The sequence below is a fragment of the Magnolia sinica genome, chromosome 10 (genome assembly GCF_029962835.1).
Source record: "Magnolia sinica isolate HGM2019 chromosome 10, MsV1, whole genome shotgun sequence".
Classification (NCBI taxonomy): Eukaryota; Viridiplantae; Streptophyta; class Magnoliopsida; order Magnoliales; family Magnoliaceae; genus Magnolia; species Magnolia sinica.
In genome coordinates, this window is record NC_080582.1 from 17,272,275 (window position 1) to 17,288,200 (window position 15,926).

Here is a 15,926-nt window from a genome sequence, read left to right on the forward strand (position 1 = left end):
ACCGAGTCTGACCCAGTCACAAGTACTGAGTCAGGTCGGGTGCAGCGGGTACCCACGAGCTGAAATCACAACTCAAAACCCAGGTGCACTTGCCAGATCTTCAGCCTTTCCATCAACAGCAGGGCATCTCAAATCTGAAATATCAAATCTCAGTGTTTTTTAATATATATGTACGAGTCGAGTTTCAGTCTAGTCGAGTTAGTACCAGTTGGATTTCAGGTCGAGTCGAGTCGAGTTACAATGTGACACAAACTCGACTCGGTTCGAGTTGGGATTGAACGAAGTCTACTCAGTTCGGATCAACTCCCCTACTCGCGGATCAAGTCAGGTCTGAACGAGCCGGACGAGTAGAGTTTGCCAAGTTGATTTGTCCCGTGCTGACCTCTAATTGTCACTGACAGCAAGTGCCTATACGGTTAATAATTTTAAGGGCAAGTAATGTAAGCGGTTATTTCACAGTCGCCGGAACTATAGGCAGTTGTTAGAAATAAAATAAATAAATAAATAATAAAATTTTAAATTAATGGGTAGAATGCACCAATCAAACGGCCAAGATTCTCTATCTCAAATATTTGAACTATCGGGATATCCGGACCATTTTCCCGGACCATGAAAATGGTAATTGTAAGATTTCACCGGAGTGGGATGAAGCCTACCACAGTAGGATTTCACCAGGGCACTCGAACGCATGACCTACTATGGAAACTCTTCTAAGTCTACCACCCATCTGTGAGTAAGGACCCCTTATGAAGTTGTGTTTTTTTTTTTTTTTTTTTTTCAGGAATTGCAGTGCATAGGAGGGGAATGGAGTTCTCGGCCGGTCGAGTATCTGAAATACCACCTCCCGCTCCAGCTGGTAATAAGCTCGGCCGTCGCAATCCCCCACCAGAGCCTCCACCTCCACCTGCCTCCCCAATCAGCTATTCCCCACCAGTGCCTCCACCTCCACCTGCCTTCCCCTCCAGCTATCCCCCACCAATGCCTCTTCCTCCACCTGCCTCACCCTCCATCTACCCCCCCTAATGCCTCTTCCTCCAGCTGCCTCGCCCTACAGCTATCCCCCACCACCTGCCTCCCCCTCCAGCTAGTAATCTGCACAAGTGCCTCCCCCTCCAGCTAGTAATCTGCACAGCCCTAATTCTCCACCAGTCATGGTTCACTAGGCATTTATATGATGGTTGTATCATTCCATGAGTTGATGGGTTGAATAAATACGAAAGGACAAAGGCATCACATGCCATTCCCCCAACTTTTTCATGTATGTTTCCAAAATAAATGAATGCCCGTAGCTTTTTTTATTATATGTTTCCGAAATGAGTCCGGATCCTCTGTTATCAGGTCAACAGAGAATTCCTGATGCCCTAATTTTCATTGGTCCGTGTCACTACTCACTAAAAAAATAAAAATAATAAAAAACAGCTTCGGACGCCAAACCACTAGGGTAACAGGAATTCTCTGTTGACCTGATAACAGAGGATCCCGACCCTTCGAAATAAATGAAGTGTCACGTATTTCACTTACGTGGCAGAGTCAATTATTCACTAGAATGACCTCATGACCGAAAATAAGTATGATCGAGATATGGTTGAGGCAAGTGACAAATTCAGCCAATGCCCCATAGCATTTCGTAAAGTTTTTATGGCCAAAAACATTTGAGGAGACAGAGATGATCTGGACCATCAAAACTTAAACCGGACGTATCTCGCAAATTGGAATGAGCTATTGGTCATACCATATATGATTTTGGGATATGACGAGGTAGTTTAGCAACACCATACCAAATTTGTGAAACACCATCAAATCAATGGTCGAATTGCCATTTTAATTTCATTTTTACTATTTATAGTAAATTTTAATTTAATCATAACTCTTCATCCATTGGGCTTTAGGAGTTGCGCCCAACATGAAAAGTGCTTAGAATAATTAGGAGAACAACGTGGTGGTAGTGAATTCTAGGAGTTTTAGTTGTAGTTTAATTCCGAAACTTCTTCCATAACTTAGTATCTCTATTTAAAGGGGTGTAAACTTGCTTATTCAGATATCAATCAAATTATGAATTTTATAAAATTTATTTCTATTTTTTTTACTTTTTATTCTCGTGGTTTTGAAAAGTCTCCGGAAGAAGTCCGGAGAAGCTCCATGGATTCGGAGTAGTTATCCTTGAGCAAGACGATGCTCGACCTCTACACGTCCTTCCTGCGTCAAACTACCACCTCGAAATCCTATAAATAAGAGAAAGATCAAAAAGTTCACAACACAAATTAAATTTATAGCACAATGCTACTTATCTTTTTATCTTATCTCAGTTTAACTTAAGCTAAATAACCCATCTATGCTACTACGCTGGACCACCTTTAGCATAGGAGAAGTATAATCTCATCCATGTAGGCTGCTATCCTAGACCAACTTATATTAGTAGCGTAATTCCGTCCCATCTATACTAAGCATTGGATTGCAATGAAGACATTTTTCTTTTCTTTTTCGATAATATAATTCCCTTCATCGACGCCCATACCATTGAATCAAGAGTTCGATTTAGGGCCTCTCCATCCATGCCACAAATACCGGATCATCGAGGGATATTATTTAAGTTTTTATTTTCATTTCAATTCAATATAACTAAGTTCTTTCTACCTTCACATCACAAGAATTGGATTATCTCTACTATCACGATCAGAAAGGAAAAAAAAAAAAGCTAAATGACAAAAGGAGCTCATTAGTAAAACAAACCCTCTCATTCATAAATCACTCGATTTTAATTATAGATAGGTGAATGGGTAGCCAAACTGCTTCAAGTCTTGATTATAAAAGAATACTTATAGTCTCTTTTTCTATCTTAGCTCTTGAGGTCAAAAGTGTTCGGTTCAGATTGAACAATAAATGGCTTTAGCATATCGGGCACTATACACACATTACACAATAAATGGCTTTAGCATATCGGGCACTATACACACATTACACACATACTAACAATCGAATTTTGAACCAACAAGATCCCTAGAAAATAATCAATAGAAAATGATCATATGTTCAAACTAAACAAGATTTTGTTCTTATTTTTACTTGAAAATGGTTAGTATCTGTTAAACCACCAGAAAGTAGATTGTGAAATCTCTAAAGATCTTAATAGATATACGTCTTAACTAATTTTGAAATATCCCAAGTTAGTAATATTGTAAAGAAATCTAACCGAATATATCAAAATGAAAAAATATTAATTAATAAGATATGTTAATGAAAATCCATTTTTTTATTATTGCAAAATGCATCCGCTAACTATAGTGGAAAGTTAGCGGTTATGCCTATCATGGGGTCATCACTTCTTATGTAAACGTGCGTTGGGTTGCACCAAAACATGGTGAAATGTAATAATATTTTGTACAACCAAACGCACCCTAAATCTTTTTCTTTGCCAAATGTGAAACATCCCCTCTCAACAAAGAAAATGTAGAGGTTTCCTAATTCCACTCGCATGTCTACCCTATGATGTTTGCAGGGCACGTGCACAAATATGGAACACGTGTGGAACTTGAGCAGGTGGGCTCATTGTCCCTCTTGAATATATCTCGGCCCAAAATCAGCCCATTTACCCATCAAGTAGGCAAAGCGTACATGTTGTCCTTGGAAAATCACTCATACTTTTCCAACCGTTCATTTTCTATTACGCATGTGTCCCATCCAATTAGTGCACTGGCCATATTTTTAGAGCATGGAATGTTACGGCTCTACCACACCAGATGAAGTGGTTGGATCTCTCAAAATGGTGCCACGTTAGCACATCTAATGCAACGGGAGCAGATTAGGTGTGGCACTTACGGTGGGGCCCACCTTGATATATGTATTCTATATCCACACCGTCCATCAGTTTTTCCATATCATTTTAGGGTATAATCCCAAAAATAAACAAGATCTAATTTTCAGGCTGACCATGACACAGGAAACTGTGATGATTGACCGTTACTGGGCGACGAAAGTTCGGATCAAGCTGATATTTTTTTTTTTTTTTTTTTTTTTTTTTCATTTTCCATGTTTGTGTGACTTTATCAACAGCTTGGAAGGTCTAGGAAGTTTTTAATAACTTCATCTAATCAACGGACCAGATAGGAGATGTGAATGATGACAAGTCCAAATGCAACTATCTGCATGGCAAGGTTCCCATACACATGGCCCACTAGATAATTTCTCCAGTGGAAATACATCCTACAGGTCAACCTTGGGCTCGGCACGTATGGCCCGATCAATTTTCAGAAAGGCTTGAGATCAAATCATTTTAGCCAGCCTGGCCAACTTGATATCCCATTATCCAACAAATGTGCCAGTTGAATCGTCCGTCAGTCAACACATGCATCTGTCAAGTAGACCCTTGGTTGAACTTTCCTAAATTAAAATGTATTTCTGCATGTGTGGCCCACCTAATCAACAAATGAATTAGAAAGATTCATGTGGAAAATAGGGATTGGGGCCAGGTCGGGACAAGGCCTAGTTTTGCCAGGCAGGTTTGGTCTTGCTCTGATAAGCTATCTTGGGCCCAAACACAGCCCATTGCAACCACCAGAAACTATCATCAGTCCAGTCTTTCTATGGTGGGCCATCCATGGTAGGATGAACCAGATAAAGAACTTGGATTCATCTATTCACCGCTGCGAAGAACCACACGCAATTGATCACACGTTGGACAGCCGGAACGGTTCAAAATCACGGGTCCTTGATAACCTAGGCCCGATAGGTTGACAGCCCAAACTGCAGAATAGCTTAGGATCTTTAACAGCGTCGGACGGGGATTTCCTGAGAAAACCTTCTGTAGGAAGTTCCTGTGCAAGGATTATGGGTGGAGCCCACTGCGAGGTTTGTGAGAAATCCAACCCGTCCATCCGTTTTTCGAGATAATTTTAGGGCATGCGACCAAAAACAAGATGGATCAAAAACTCAAATGGACCACACGAGAGGAAACAGTGGGGATTTAGTGACCACCATGAAATATTTATCTTGCCACAAAAGTTTCGTATGGGTCTAAGTTTTTAGTGTTTTCACTTCATTCAAGTGTAAATGACCTTTTAAATGGTTTTGATGGCATATAATCATTAAGGTGAAGTCTAGGAAGGTTTCAACTATAGGAATTCCTTTTCCCGCTATCTTGTATGACTCAGTTGAGTATTGAATAATTACTTCATTCAAGTGTAAATGACCTTTTAAATGGTTTTGATGGCATATAATCATTAAGGTGAAGTCTAGGAAGGTTTCAACGGTAGGAATTCCTTTCCCCACTATTTCATCTTTAATGACTCAGTTGAGTATTGAATAATTCCTTATTTTTGGTCGCATATACTAAAATGAGCCTGAAAAATAGATGGATGGGTTAGACTTATTATAAACATCACGATGGAGCCCACCTTGCATCCTAGCGCAGGAAATCCGCGTCCAACAGCATCCTCTACCCACATAATCTGGACCACAGATTTGGACAGATGGTCCTATCAGAATGGTGTCCATTTGTTATTCAATCATTGATGGCCCACTCAGGCATGGTTATGATCAATGCGCTTTTTTGGGCCACTGCTTATCCGTAGTGAAGTCACAAGATGGATGGGCCACACCACTGTTGCCCACAGGTTGTAAGGTAGAGAAGGCATGAAAAATAGATAACGCCAAAGTAAGCGACCTTGAATGAAAGGTAACGTCGGCCTGAAAGTGGGGAATGCTTCAATCTCCACCATCCATGGGCCACCTCTCGGTGATTGAGATCATCTCCTGCATACCTCCACGTGTGCCACGATGCGGGCCACCGGATGGGGTTTTAACCAACCCACGGCCAATTTCTTACTTTCCTGTTAATTTGCAACAAAGATTCATCTACAAAAGCAAATAAAAATAAAAATAATAAAAATAAAAATAAAAATAAAATAAAATAAAATAAAATTTATTGATGATGAAATAGAATGCAACCATATAATAGGCCTATTATTATTATGAAGAAAAAATGAGATACAGAACACATGTCGACCCATTGATGATTGATCGCTGGATAAATTGGCTCTAGTCGTCGTTCTGTAAACATAGGAGAAATTTTTTTCATCACATGAAAGCAAGCTACCAATCCAACCATCAAACAAAATAATAACAACGAAATGCAGGCCCCAACAAATCAATGTTTTAAAATCCAGAGCAGAAAGGATGTGATTTTAGTTTGGACAGGAACCGGTGGCCATTCTGGGCTGATTCAGTATGGTGTGCCTGTTAATGGATTGGAACCCCATGAGTCAGATGGGGTTTGTGGTCCAACCATCAAACTGTCCAATAGGAACCGTTTGGCCCTTTACAATTTTCTGATTTTTCGTATGCATTCGGTCTCACCAAATATCATGATAAATCAGTATAAGTTGGAAAAAATATCTTGAAATTTAATGATATTTGGTGCAACCAAACACACCTTTATATGATTATTAGGGCGTAATGACACCATGGGTTAATCCAGTTGGACAGAGAGCTAGACTAGTTTGGATAGGACCACCAACAAAAATGGCCCAGTGGGTTTTGTGGTCCAAAAACAGAGCAATTCAACCTGGACGACCCTAATGTAACTATTAGGCTGTGACGACACCACGGGTTGACCAGTTGGACAGTGCCTAGTTTGGATAGTACAACCCACAAAAACGGCTGGGCACTGGTCCAGTTTTTAAAACATTGGCATGAATTCCACGTACCTTATTAGGGTGAGTATTGGATAGGAGGTGCCCACCATGGATTGCACATGGCCCAATATCACCTTGATTGGATGATCACAGCCATTCAAATTGAGGGTGTGCAAAATCGACAGTAAAACCATTTCTACTCTTACCATACTCTTTGCATGCCCTAATTGTCTGGTTGTGATTTGTCCAATTGTGGTTATTTTTAGTTCCAGTGCAAACTACAGTGGACCCTACACTATCCGATGGTCAATGTTGATCGTAAGTGGACTTGCTTGGGCCTCACACAAATTCACATCATGGTAAGGTACAAGGAGTTCATAGGGGATCATGGCTCTTGATATACAACCTGATTTCAACCACTGACCTTATTTTCCTGGGACTCTGGATCTTTGAAACAATCAATATTGCACACTGATTTCATCACTTCTCCAAAGCTGCCACCATTCGATTCCAGCAGTAGACAATCAATTACAGACATCACAAACCAAGTCAGTGATAACGGATACAAAATGGGTGAGACTGACGGCTGATCCACCATACATGTGGTAGCATCTGTGTATGTCGAGAGAGACGATCCAAATCATCAATCATATAGTGGATAGACACAACCTGGAAATTAGACTGATCAGACGTCCATAACAATCTGATTTCACTAGTAGAATCCAAGATGGTGACCATTTTCTACCTAACCGTCCATCTAACAGCCTAAAGTTGATGGTTAGGATTACCTGATCAGAGTGCTTTCCAGGACATGCACCATCAATGGCAGAGCCCAGAATTTAGATGGTTTTGATTGACATGTAATATTGCATTCATCACTGTTAAATGTGATGTGGCAAATGCACAGTTTCCAGCACATCTATAATAAGAAAAAAAGGGAAGTAAACGATAGTCTTAGATAATTCAATTCTGACCTTTTCCGCCCTTTCTCAGGCTGGTCCGTGCTGTTCCTACCCTTCTCGGAAAGGTCCGCACTCTTTCTTGATTTCTCTCTTCTATCAGTGCTGCTGCGGGACTTCTCTCTACAATCTGTGCTTGACTTAGACCAGTCTCTACTGTCAGTTTTCTTCCTTGAGAGCTCCCAACGGTCGGAACTGGTGCGAGGAGTCTCTGAAAGATCGGTGATCTGATTAGATTCATTTCTAGGGGTGGATAATTTTTCAACGGCCGAGATGAACTTTTTCAGATGCTTAATGTATTCTGAATGATTTTCCAAATCACAGTGTTTTCCTCCTTTAATCCATAGGGGTTCATACTTCTCTTTACAAAGCTCCCAAAGCTTCTTGCCATGGGACCAACTTACAACATCATCCGCTGTTCCCTGAAAAAATAAAAATAAAAAGCATTCTTTAATTTTCAGTAGAAATTGCCACAAGCATTTCCTCTAATTGCCAAAGTGACGCCAATTCAGTTTTCATCTTTCAATGATTAATAAGATGGGCCACGTTTCAATGGTACTGGGTTGATGTGTGAACCACATCTAACCTGTCCATAAGATGACCTCAATTTTCCCCTAGGGACCAAAAATCAGGCCAATCCAAAACTCAAATGGGCAACAACAAGGGGAACAATTTGAGAGGAGCGCACAACATTGATTTGCATGGTGTAACCTTCATATTGTTTACATGAAATCTAGGCCATTCAGACACTTCATGTGGCCTGGATGAAGTGTCAGGCCAAATATCAGGCATTTTTGCAACTCAAGAGGGCCCCACCGAAAATCGAGTGTGGCATCTCCTAGAAACTTGTTTCCTGTGCATAGCCGACCTGATTCATGGTCTCATTTTTGGGCGTCAGGGGTAAATTTTGGGGACATCTGATGGACGGGTTGGAAGTCATTCATACATCATGTGGACCCCACATCAGTCAGGTACCAATGTTAGCTTATGGTGATACCAGTACAGCTGGAGAATGCCCCTAACAAGATTTCCTGCACAGGAAACAGCTCTGTCGGGTTTTGAGGTCAGCCATGCACTGTACCAACAGGCCAGGCTCTGGCATTGCATGTAGATGATTTTTTACTGCATATCATTCACAACGAAGCATTATAGCAAGTTATTCTTGACTGGGGCGTATCACAGGCATGGTAAGCATGCACCTCTAAACTGTGGACGAGGCTTAGCCCAAAAATCCCACTGAGCTGACGGTCCTCACATTCTCTCCAATGGCCTCAAATGGACAGTAATAAAGAAAATTTGTCAATGTTTCAAATTCATCAAGAAACACCCATTAATTGGACATTCAAGACTGCCTTATAATGCACTGTTACAAAACTCTCCACTTTTTTCACAATTTTTCAGGGAAGAACATTTCGAATAATTCACAATTATTAAATCATCATCATCATATTTATCATTGTAGCTTCAGACTAGCTATTTCAGGTCGGTTTTTACAACCCTGTTTTAAATACTAACTGTTAAACCATCCCAATCTATTAAACAATTCGTAACAAGGACTGTTTGCATATTGAGGATAGGGCCTTAGAACAGATCCGCAACACAGGACTCATAAAGCCGACCCCAAATACCTGGGACAAGGTTATGATAATGATGATTAAATATTTCATAGTTATTAGTGATATTCGGATTATTTGAGAATAATAGACAAAATATTCACAAGTTATTAAGAATTTCAGAAGGAAACAAGAAAAAAGAACTAAAGAAAATTTGATCTATTTCTTTACCTTCCAAAATAAATTCTCCGAATTACCCAAATTTGATCTAAATGCTTCATAGATTTTCCATTTTTTCCCCCTTCAATCCACAGTTTGTGACAACAACTGCATGTTCTGTGGTACAATATGTTTATGCATATGATATGCCATTCTCTGGAAGGATATAGGGTCTTATGTCTCCTCAAGAACAGTCATACATCGAGAATGCAATTCGTATCAATGCCTACCTAAATTGCCAACACCTTTGCATTTTTTTGTTCTGGGTTGCGCGATCCGAACCATGGGTCATTCATAATTTGGAACTCTATTTCTACTAATCCAAAATTATCATCATATATCCTTAAGTGTTGATTGAATGTAGATTCATATTTTTTATTTTTACCATTGCATGCATATAATATAATTCTATGCAATCAGTATCTATAATAGTAGCATTCATCAATTCATATATAAATTTCAGAGTAATGACTAGGAACCAGTCCATAAACAACTTCCGTGAGAACTCATCACGCGTGATGTGTGCACAACATCCAACACATGCATCAGATGCGTCGCTACATGAAACCCCTAGGAACCAAAAATCAGCCCAATCCAAAACTCAGGACCACCACGTGGAACTAACTGGGAGGGGACACCCACCTTGATTTTCACTGGGGTGCACATGAATTGCAAAACAGTTTTTTTTTTTTTTTTGGCATGATCCTTCATCCAACCCAGATGAGGGGTCTGCATGGCTGGGATTGTATATGCAACATGTGGGCTGTGTTCATAAACAGTTCCCATAGGTTCCATGAGAACTGATTCCTCGAAGAAAACTTTCCAAAATTACAATATCAATTTGAATATAAAACTACATTCTATATTCATAAGGTACAAACTAGAGCGGCCCAAACAGTACCTTAATTGTGTGCGATATAATGTAGATTCTACAAATGTGCTTTTGTACATGTGAATCAGATCATTAGGGAGCTTTGTTTTTTGAAGTAGAATAAATGAAATTAGGATTTATAAATGAAATTAAGACTAAATAAAATTGCTAAATTAGGATTTATAAATGAAATTAAGACTAATAATATCAAATCTTCTTGGGAATTTGAGGATCTTGTTTTACAACCAAACACCTGAAAATGAAATTACTATCTGTGGAAGTGTATTGGGCAGTTTGTTCATGATTGACACGGAGTAAAACTAGCATGTCATTGTGCTATGCCTATGCTGTGGGAGTTATTTTGGTTTACAAGCACCTCAGAAATTCTAACATACTAGAATCTTAGAAACTTCTGGAAGTCGTTAAGAATTCTTTTTTTTTTTTCCCTTCAACAGTGACGAAAATGAGTTGGTTCTCTCCTGCTCGTTAGATTAGATGGTAGAGACAATGTAGTGTGTGTGAGTGATCTACTGAGCAAGAGGCCCTTGTGACACGGGACGGGGGAGAGGAAAGAACAGGAAGTGCGGGAAGGCCCGAGATAAATCAAGAGGCAAGTCGAATACCAGGAAGGATGTTGAATGCTCGAATTGTGGCAAGAAGGGCCACTACTGTTGAGATGTGGAACCACATCTGAGGCCGTCCTCGACCGGTCGTGAGCCATTCTCGACCGGTCGTGGGGCCCGCTCGACCGGTCGTGGACCGGCTCAACTCAAAGTCCAGCAAGCATCGTTTTTTTTGTCTCGAGGTGCTCGACCGGTCGTGGCCCATTCACGACTGGTCGTAGGGTTCACTCAACCAGTCGTGCAGGCTGCACGACCAGTCGTAGTTACGCAAATTCGTTTCCAAATCCGATGCGGACTGCAGATTTTGGTGTCGCCTTTCGCAAGGGTGCGAAAGGGAAGTTGCCTAAACTATAAATAGGTGTTCCTAGGGCTATTCTAGGATTAAGGTGAATAGACGGAAAGATTTCTAAGGTTTGGGCAAGGGATTTTTTATGTTCTTTCAAGGGAGAGGTTAGTAAATTGCCTTGTAATCTTCGTTTATCTTCATAGTGGAAGTTTGAATCCGTGGTTTTTTACCCTGGTTTGGAGTTTTTCCACGTATATCTTGTCCTATGGTTTGTTTGGATTGCTTTCATCTATTTCTAGTTTATATTTCTTCTTATTTATCGTTTGTGGGTGAGGCCTGAGATTGGATCTAGGCTCACTGCGTTCTTGGCGTGCTGCGCAACAACTGGTATTAGAGCTATTGGTTTAGTCTATTGGGAGCGATGACAGAAGAAGGTAAAACTAGAATTGAGAAGTTTGATGGCTCAAACTTTGCCTTCTGCAAGATGCAGATAGAAGATTATCTGTATCAGAAGGACCTCTATATTCCTCTAGGAGGAAAAGAGAAGAAACCAGAAAAGATGATAGATGATAAATGGTTTTTACTGGATAGGAAAGCTTTAGGAACGATTCGACTCTCTTTGTCTAAGAGCATCGCCTTCAATATATCCAAGGTGAAAACTACAAAAGAATTAATGGAAACCCTGGCTACCATGTATGAAAAGCCCTCAGCATCCAACAAGCTTCATCTTATGAAATAGTTATTCAATATGAAGATATCAGATGGTGGGAGTGTGACTGAACATCTAAACGAGTTCAATACAGTCACGAGCCAGTTGGAATCTGTTGGCATTATTTTTTAGGATGAGGTCAGAGCGTTATTGATCTTATCCAGTTTGTCAGACAGTTGGGATGGTTTGGTGATTGCTGTAAGCAATTCCTCAGGGTCAACAAAGCTGAAATTTGATGATGTGGTCAGTCTAATTCTCAGCGAAGAATCTAGAAGAAAGGCATCAGGAGTTTTAGGGGATTCAGGGAATGCTCTAAACGTTGAAGGAAGGGAAAGATCGCTGAACAAAGGAGGCAATAAACACGGGCGTTCTAAGTCAAGGAAGAAGTCCAAGGGACCGAAAGACAAGGACGGGTGTTGGCATTGCGGTAAGAATGGGCATATGAAACGTGATTGCAGGGCGCTCAAGAAACAAGAAGGAAGCTCTCAAGGTGGGAAGGACTGCATGTATGGCAAGCAGAAAAGGGTAAGTTTCAAGAAGACGGGACGCGCTCCAAAGACGCATTTGTTGGAGCTTGTACACACTGATGTGTGGGGACTAGCACAGGTATTATCTCTTGGTGGCTCACGTTATTTTGTTTCTTTTATTGATGATGCTAGTAGAAAACTGTGGGTCTATTTCTTAAAGCATAAATCTGATGTATTTGATGTATTTAAGAAGTGAAAAGTTATGGTAGAAAACAAGACAAGTAAAACAGTAAAATGTCTCAGATCTGATAATGGGGGAGAGTACTGTGATAAGAGGTTTGAGGAGTATTGTACAGCAAATGGAATCAAACATCAGAAAACGATTCTAGGGACACCGCAGCAGAACGGTGTGGCTGAGCGCATTAATAGGACCATCCTTGAGTGCGCTAGGAGCATGCGGTTACATGCAGGGTTGCCCAAGACTTTTTGGGCAGATGCTGTGAATACCGCCGCATATCTCATCAATAGAAGTCCCTCAGCACCATTGGATGGTGGGCTACCAGAAGAAACATGGACTAGGAAAGAAGTGAACCTTTCACATCTCAGAGTGTTCGGTTGCACTTCATATGTTCACATTGATGCAGAACACAGAAACAAGCTAGATGCGAAATCCAGGAGATGCACGTTTATAGGCTAAAGGCAGCATGATTTTGGTTATAGGTTTTTGGATGCAGAAAACAGAAAAATCATCAGAAGCAAGGACGTAGTCTTTAATGAAAAAGTGATGCATAAGGACAATGTGTAAGGAAATAAGGCCGAGGAAAAGGAATTCGTAGAGTTGGAAGAGTTACCGGACACGGGTGTTATAGCACCACAGGATAATTATGCACAGGAGCATTATGAGGCGAGCCGCATACACCGGGTGTGAGGAGGTCTACTCGGGAGTGGAGATCCATGGTCCGATACTCACCATCCTTACATTATCTACTACTGACAGATAATGGTGAACTAGAGTGTTTTGAAGAAGCATTACAGTCGGATACATGGGTTAAGTGGGAGCAGGCCATGGATGAGAAGATGGGCTCTCTTGAGTCTAATCGTACATGGGAGCCAGTCACTCTACCCAAGGGTAAGAAAGCTCTTCATAACAAGTGGGTTTACAGACTGAAGGAGGAGCACGATAGTTCGAAAGGGTACAAAGCTAGATTAGTTGTGAAAGGGTTTCAACAAAAGGCAAGTATCGATTTCACTGAAATATTTTCACCTGTGGTGGAAATGTTTACGATTCGCATGGTCTTGAGTATAGTAGCTACAGAAGACTTATATCTAGAGCAGCTAGATGTTAAGACAGCCTTTCTTCATGGGGACCTTGAAGAAGAGATATATATGAATCAGCCGACAAGATACGTGGCACCAGGAAAGGAAAACAAGGTGTGTAGACTGAAGAAGAGTCTATATGGCCTGAAGCAAGCCTCAAGGCAATGGTATAAAAAGTTCGACGGTTTCATGTCGAGAAATGGTTATAGGAGATGTCATGCTGACCACTATTGCTATTTGAAGAAGTTTGATATGTCATACATCATCCTTCTTATGTACATTGATAACATGCTTGTGGCTAGTTCAAGCATGAAGGACATCTCAGATCTCAAAAGATAACTGTCTAGAGAATTTGCCATGAAGAATTTAGGAGCTGCAAAACAAATCCTAGGCATGAGGATAAAGCGTGACAGGGAAAACAAGAAACTGGTTTTGTCACGCGCAAAGTACATAGCCAAGGTATTTGATCGATTCAATGTGGGAGGTACTAAGCCAGTTAACACTCCATTAGCCAACCACTTCAAGCTATTTAAGGAGCAAGGTGTAAAGACGCAGGAGCAACGGGACTTCATGGCTAAAGTCCCATATGTGTCAGCTATTGGGAGTCTCATGTATGCTATGGTGAGCACGAGGCCAGACATTGCTCAAGCAGTGGGAGTTGTTAGCAGGTTCATGAACAACCCCGGGAAGGAACATTGAGAAGCTGTGAAGTGGATTCTTAGATACCTGGTAGGTACTAAGGATGTAGGGTTGTGCTATGGTGGATCGAAAATCAAGCTACAGGGCTACGTGGATTCAGATTTGGCAGGAGATATCGACAGCAGAAGAAGCACTACAGGTTATGTCTTTACTATGGGTAGTGCTACAGTGAGTTGGGTCTCTCAGTTACAGAAGATAGTATCTATCAGTACGACAGAAGCAGAATATGTTGCAGCTACAGAAGCGTGCAAGGAGATGATGTGGATGCAAGATTACATAGAAGAGTTGGATAAGAAGCAAGCAGATTGCAAGCTGTACAGTGACAGTCAGAGTGCAATACACTTGGCTAAGAATTCAGCCTTTCATTCAAGGACCAAGCATATTGCCATCAGATATCACTTTATACATTCATTACTGGAAGATGGATCAATTTCTATGGAGAAGATTCATACAAGTGAGAATCCTACGGATATGTTGACCAAGATGGTCACACGGGAGAAGCTGAAGCTCTGTTCAGCTTTGATTGGTCTTCAGGCTTGAAGACAGGGAGAAGGTGCACTCCGGATGAAGAAGACGGAGGTTTATGGTGATATGTCTTCAAGTGGGAGATTGTTGAGATGTGGAGCCACATCGAGGGCCGTCCTCGACCGGTCTTGAGCCATTCTCAACCAGTCGTAGGGCCCGTTCGACCAATCGTGGACCGGCTCGACTCAAAGTCCAGCGAGCATCATTTTTTTAGTCCCAAGGTGCTCGACCGGTCGTGGCCCATTCACGACCGGTCATAGGGTTCGCTCGACCAGTCGTGTAAGCTGCACGACCAGTCGTAGTTACGCAGATTCGTTTATGAATCCAATGCGCCCTGCAGATTTTGGTGTCGCCTTTCACAAGGGTGCGAAAGGGAAGTTGCCTAAACTATAAATAGGTGTTCCTAGGGTTATTCTAGGGTTAAGGTGAATATTGAAAAATATTTCTAAGGTGTAGGCAAGGGATTTTCTATGTTCTTCTAAGGGAGAGGTTAGTATATTGCCTTGTAATCTTCATTTATCGTCATAGTGGAAGTTTGCATCCGTGATTTTTTACCCTAATTTAGGGTTTTTCCACGTATATCTTGTCTTGTGATTTGTTTGGATTGCTTTGATCTATTTCTAGTTCATATTTTTTCTTGTTTATCGTTTGTGGGTGAGGCCTGAGATTGGATCTAGGCTCACTGCGTTGTTGGCGTGCTGCGCAACAACTACAAGCATGGTGTTGTAAGAACAAGAACGACAAGAAAGGAAAAGGAAAGAAGAAGGAAGATCAATCAGATTCCACTGCAGTCGCTTCAGATGGCGACATTGTAATTATTCTTTTAGCAAATCATGATGTATGTCTCACGACTACAAGTCAGGACAACGACTGGGTGATTGACTCGAGAGCCTCTTTTTATGCGGCTCCAGGTAGGGACTTCTTCACAAGCTACAATTCAGGTGATTATGGGACCGTGAAGATGGAAAATTTTGGCGTATCGAAGATCATAGGGTCAGTGATAATTGTGTGAAGACCGATGTGGGTTACACATTGGTTCTCAGGGATGTGAGGCACATTCCAGACCTTC

The 15,926-nt window shown here is 41.1% G+C and overlaps 2 protein-coding genes across 5 annotated transcripts in view; one reads left to right on the top strand and one right to left on the bottom strand.

Moving 5' to 3' along the window:
• LOC131258086 (uncharacterized) overlaps window positions 1-15,926 on the top strand; it is a 56,247-nt gene that overhangs the window by 3,679 nt on the left and 36,642 nt on the right. The window contains exons 2-3 of one of the 3 annotated variants that reach the window (XR_009177863.1): window positions 782-1,100; window positions 1,133-1,246. Coding sequence is in view for 2 of the 3 variants with exons in the window: in XM_058259145.1 (XP_058115128.1) it covers window positions 782-943 (162 nt within the window). In the remaining variant the exon portion in view is untranslated. Of the gene's footprint in view, window positions 1-781; window positions 1,101-1,132; window positions 1,247-15,926 lie in introns of those variants that run through there. The other 2 variants (XM_058259145.1, XM_058259147.1) reach the window with 2 other exon arrangements.
• LOC131258085 (uncharacterized) lies at window positions 5,897-8,738 on the bottom strand. Of its 2 annotated transcripts, none has more exons than XR_009177862.1 (3): window positions 7,604-8,738; window positions 7,054-7,123; window positions 5,897-6,045 (listed from the first exon to the last, which is right to left on the bottom strand). XR_009177862.1 is itself a non-coding variant. In XM_058259144.1 (3 exons), the coding sequence occupies exons 1-3, from the start codon at window positions 7,827-7,829 to the stop codon at window positions 6,034-6,036; spliced, it is 426 nt and encodes a 141-aa protein (XP_058115127.1). In that variant the 3' UTR covers window positions 5,897-6,033. The 2 variants fall into 2 exon arrangements, 1 of the variants encoding a protein (XP_058115127.1); XM_058259144.1 differs by having other exon boundaries at window positions 7,054-7,241; window positions 7,604-7,829.

Coding starts and splice junctions, on each gene's coding strand:
- LOC131258085 (XM_058259144.1), bottom strand. CDS start 7,829: ATGAATCTAATCAGATCACCGATCTTTCAGAGACTCCTCGCACCAGTT. Junction 7,242..7,603: donor CCTGAGAAAGGGCGGAAAAG/GTCAGAATTGAA, acceptor CGACATACACAG/ATGCTACCACATGTATGGTG.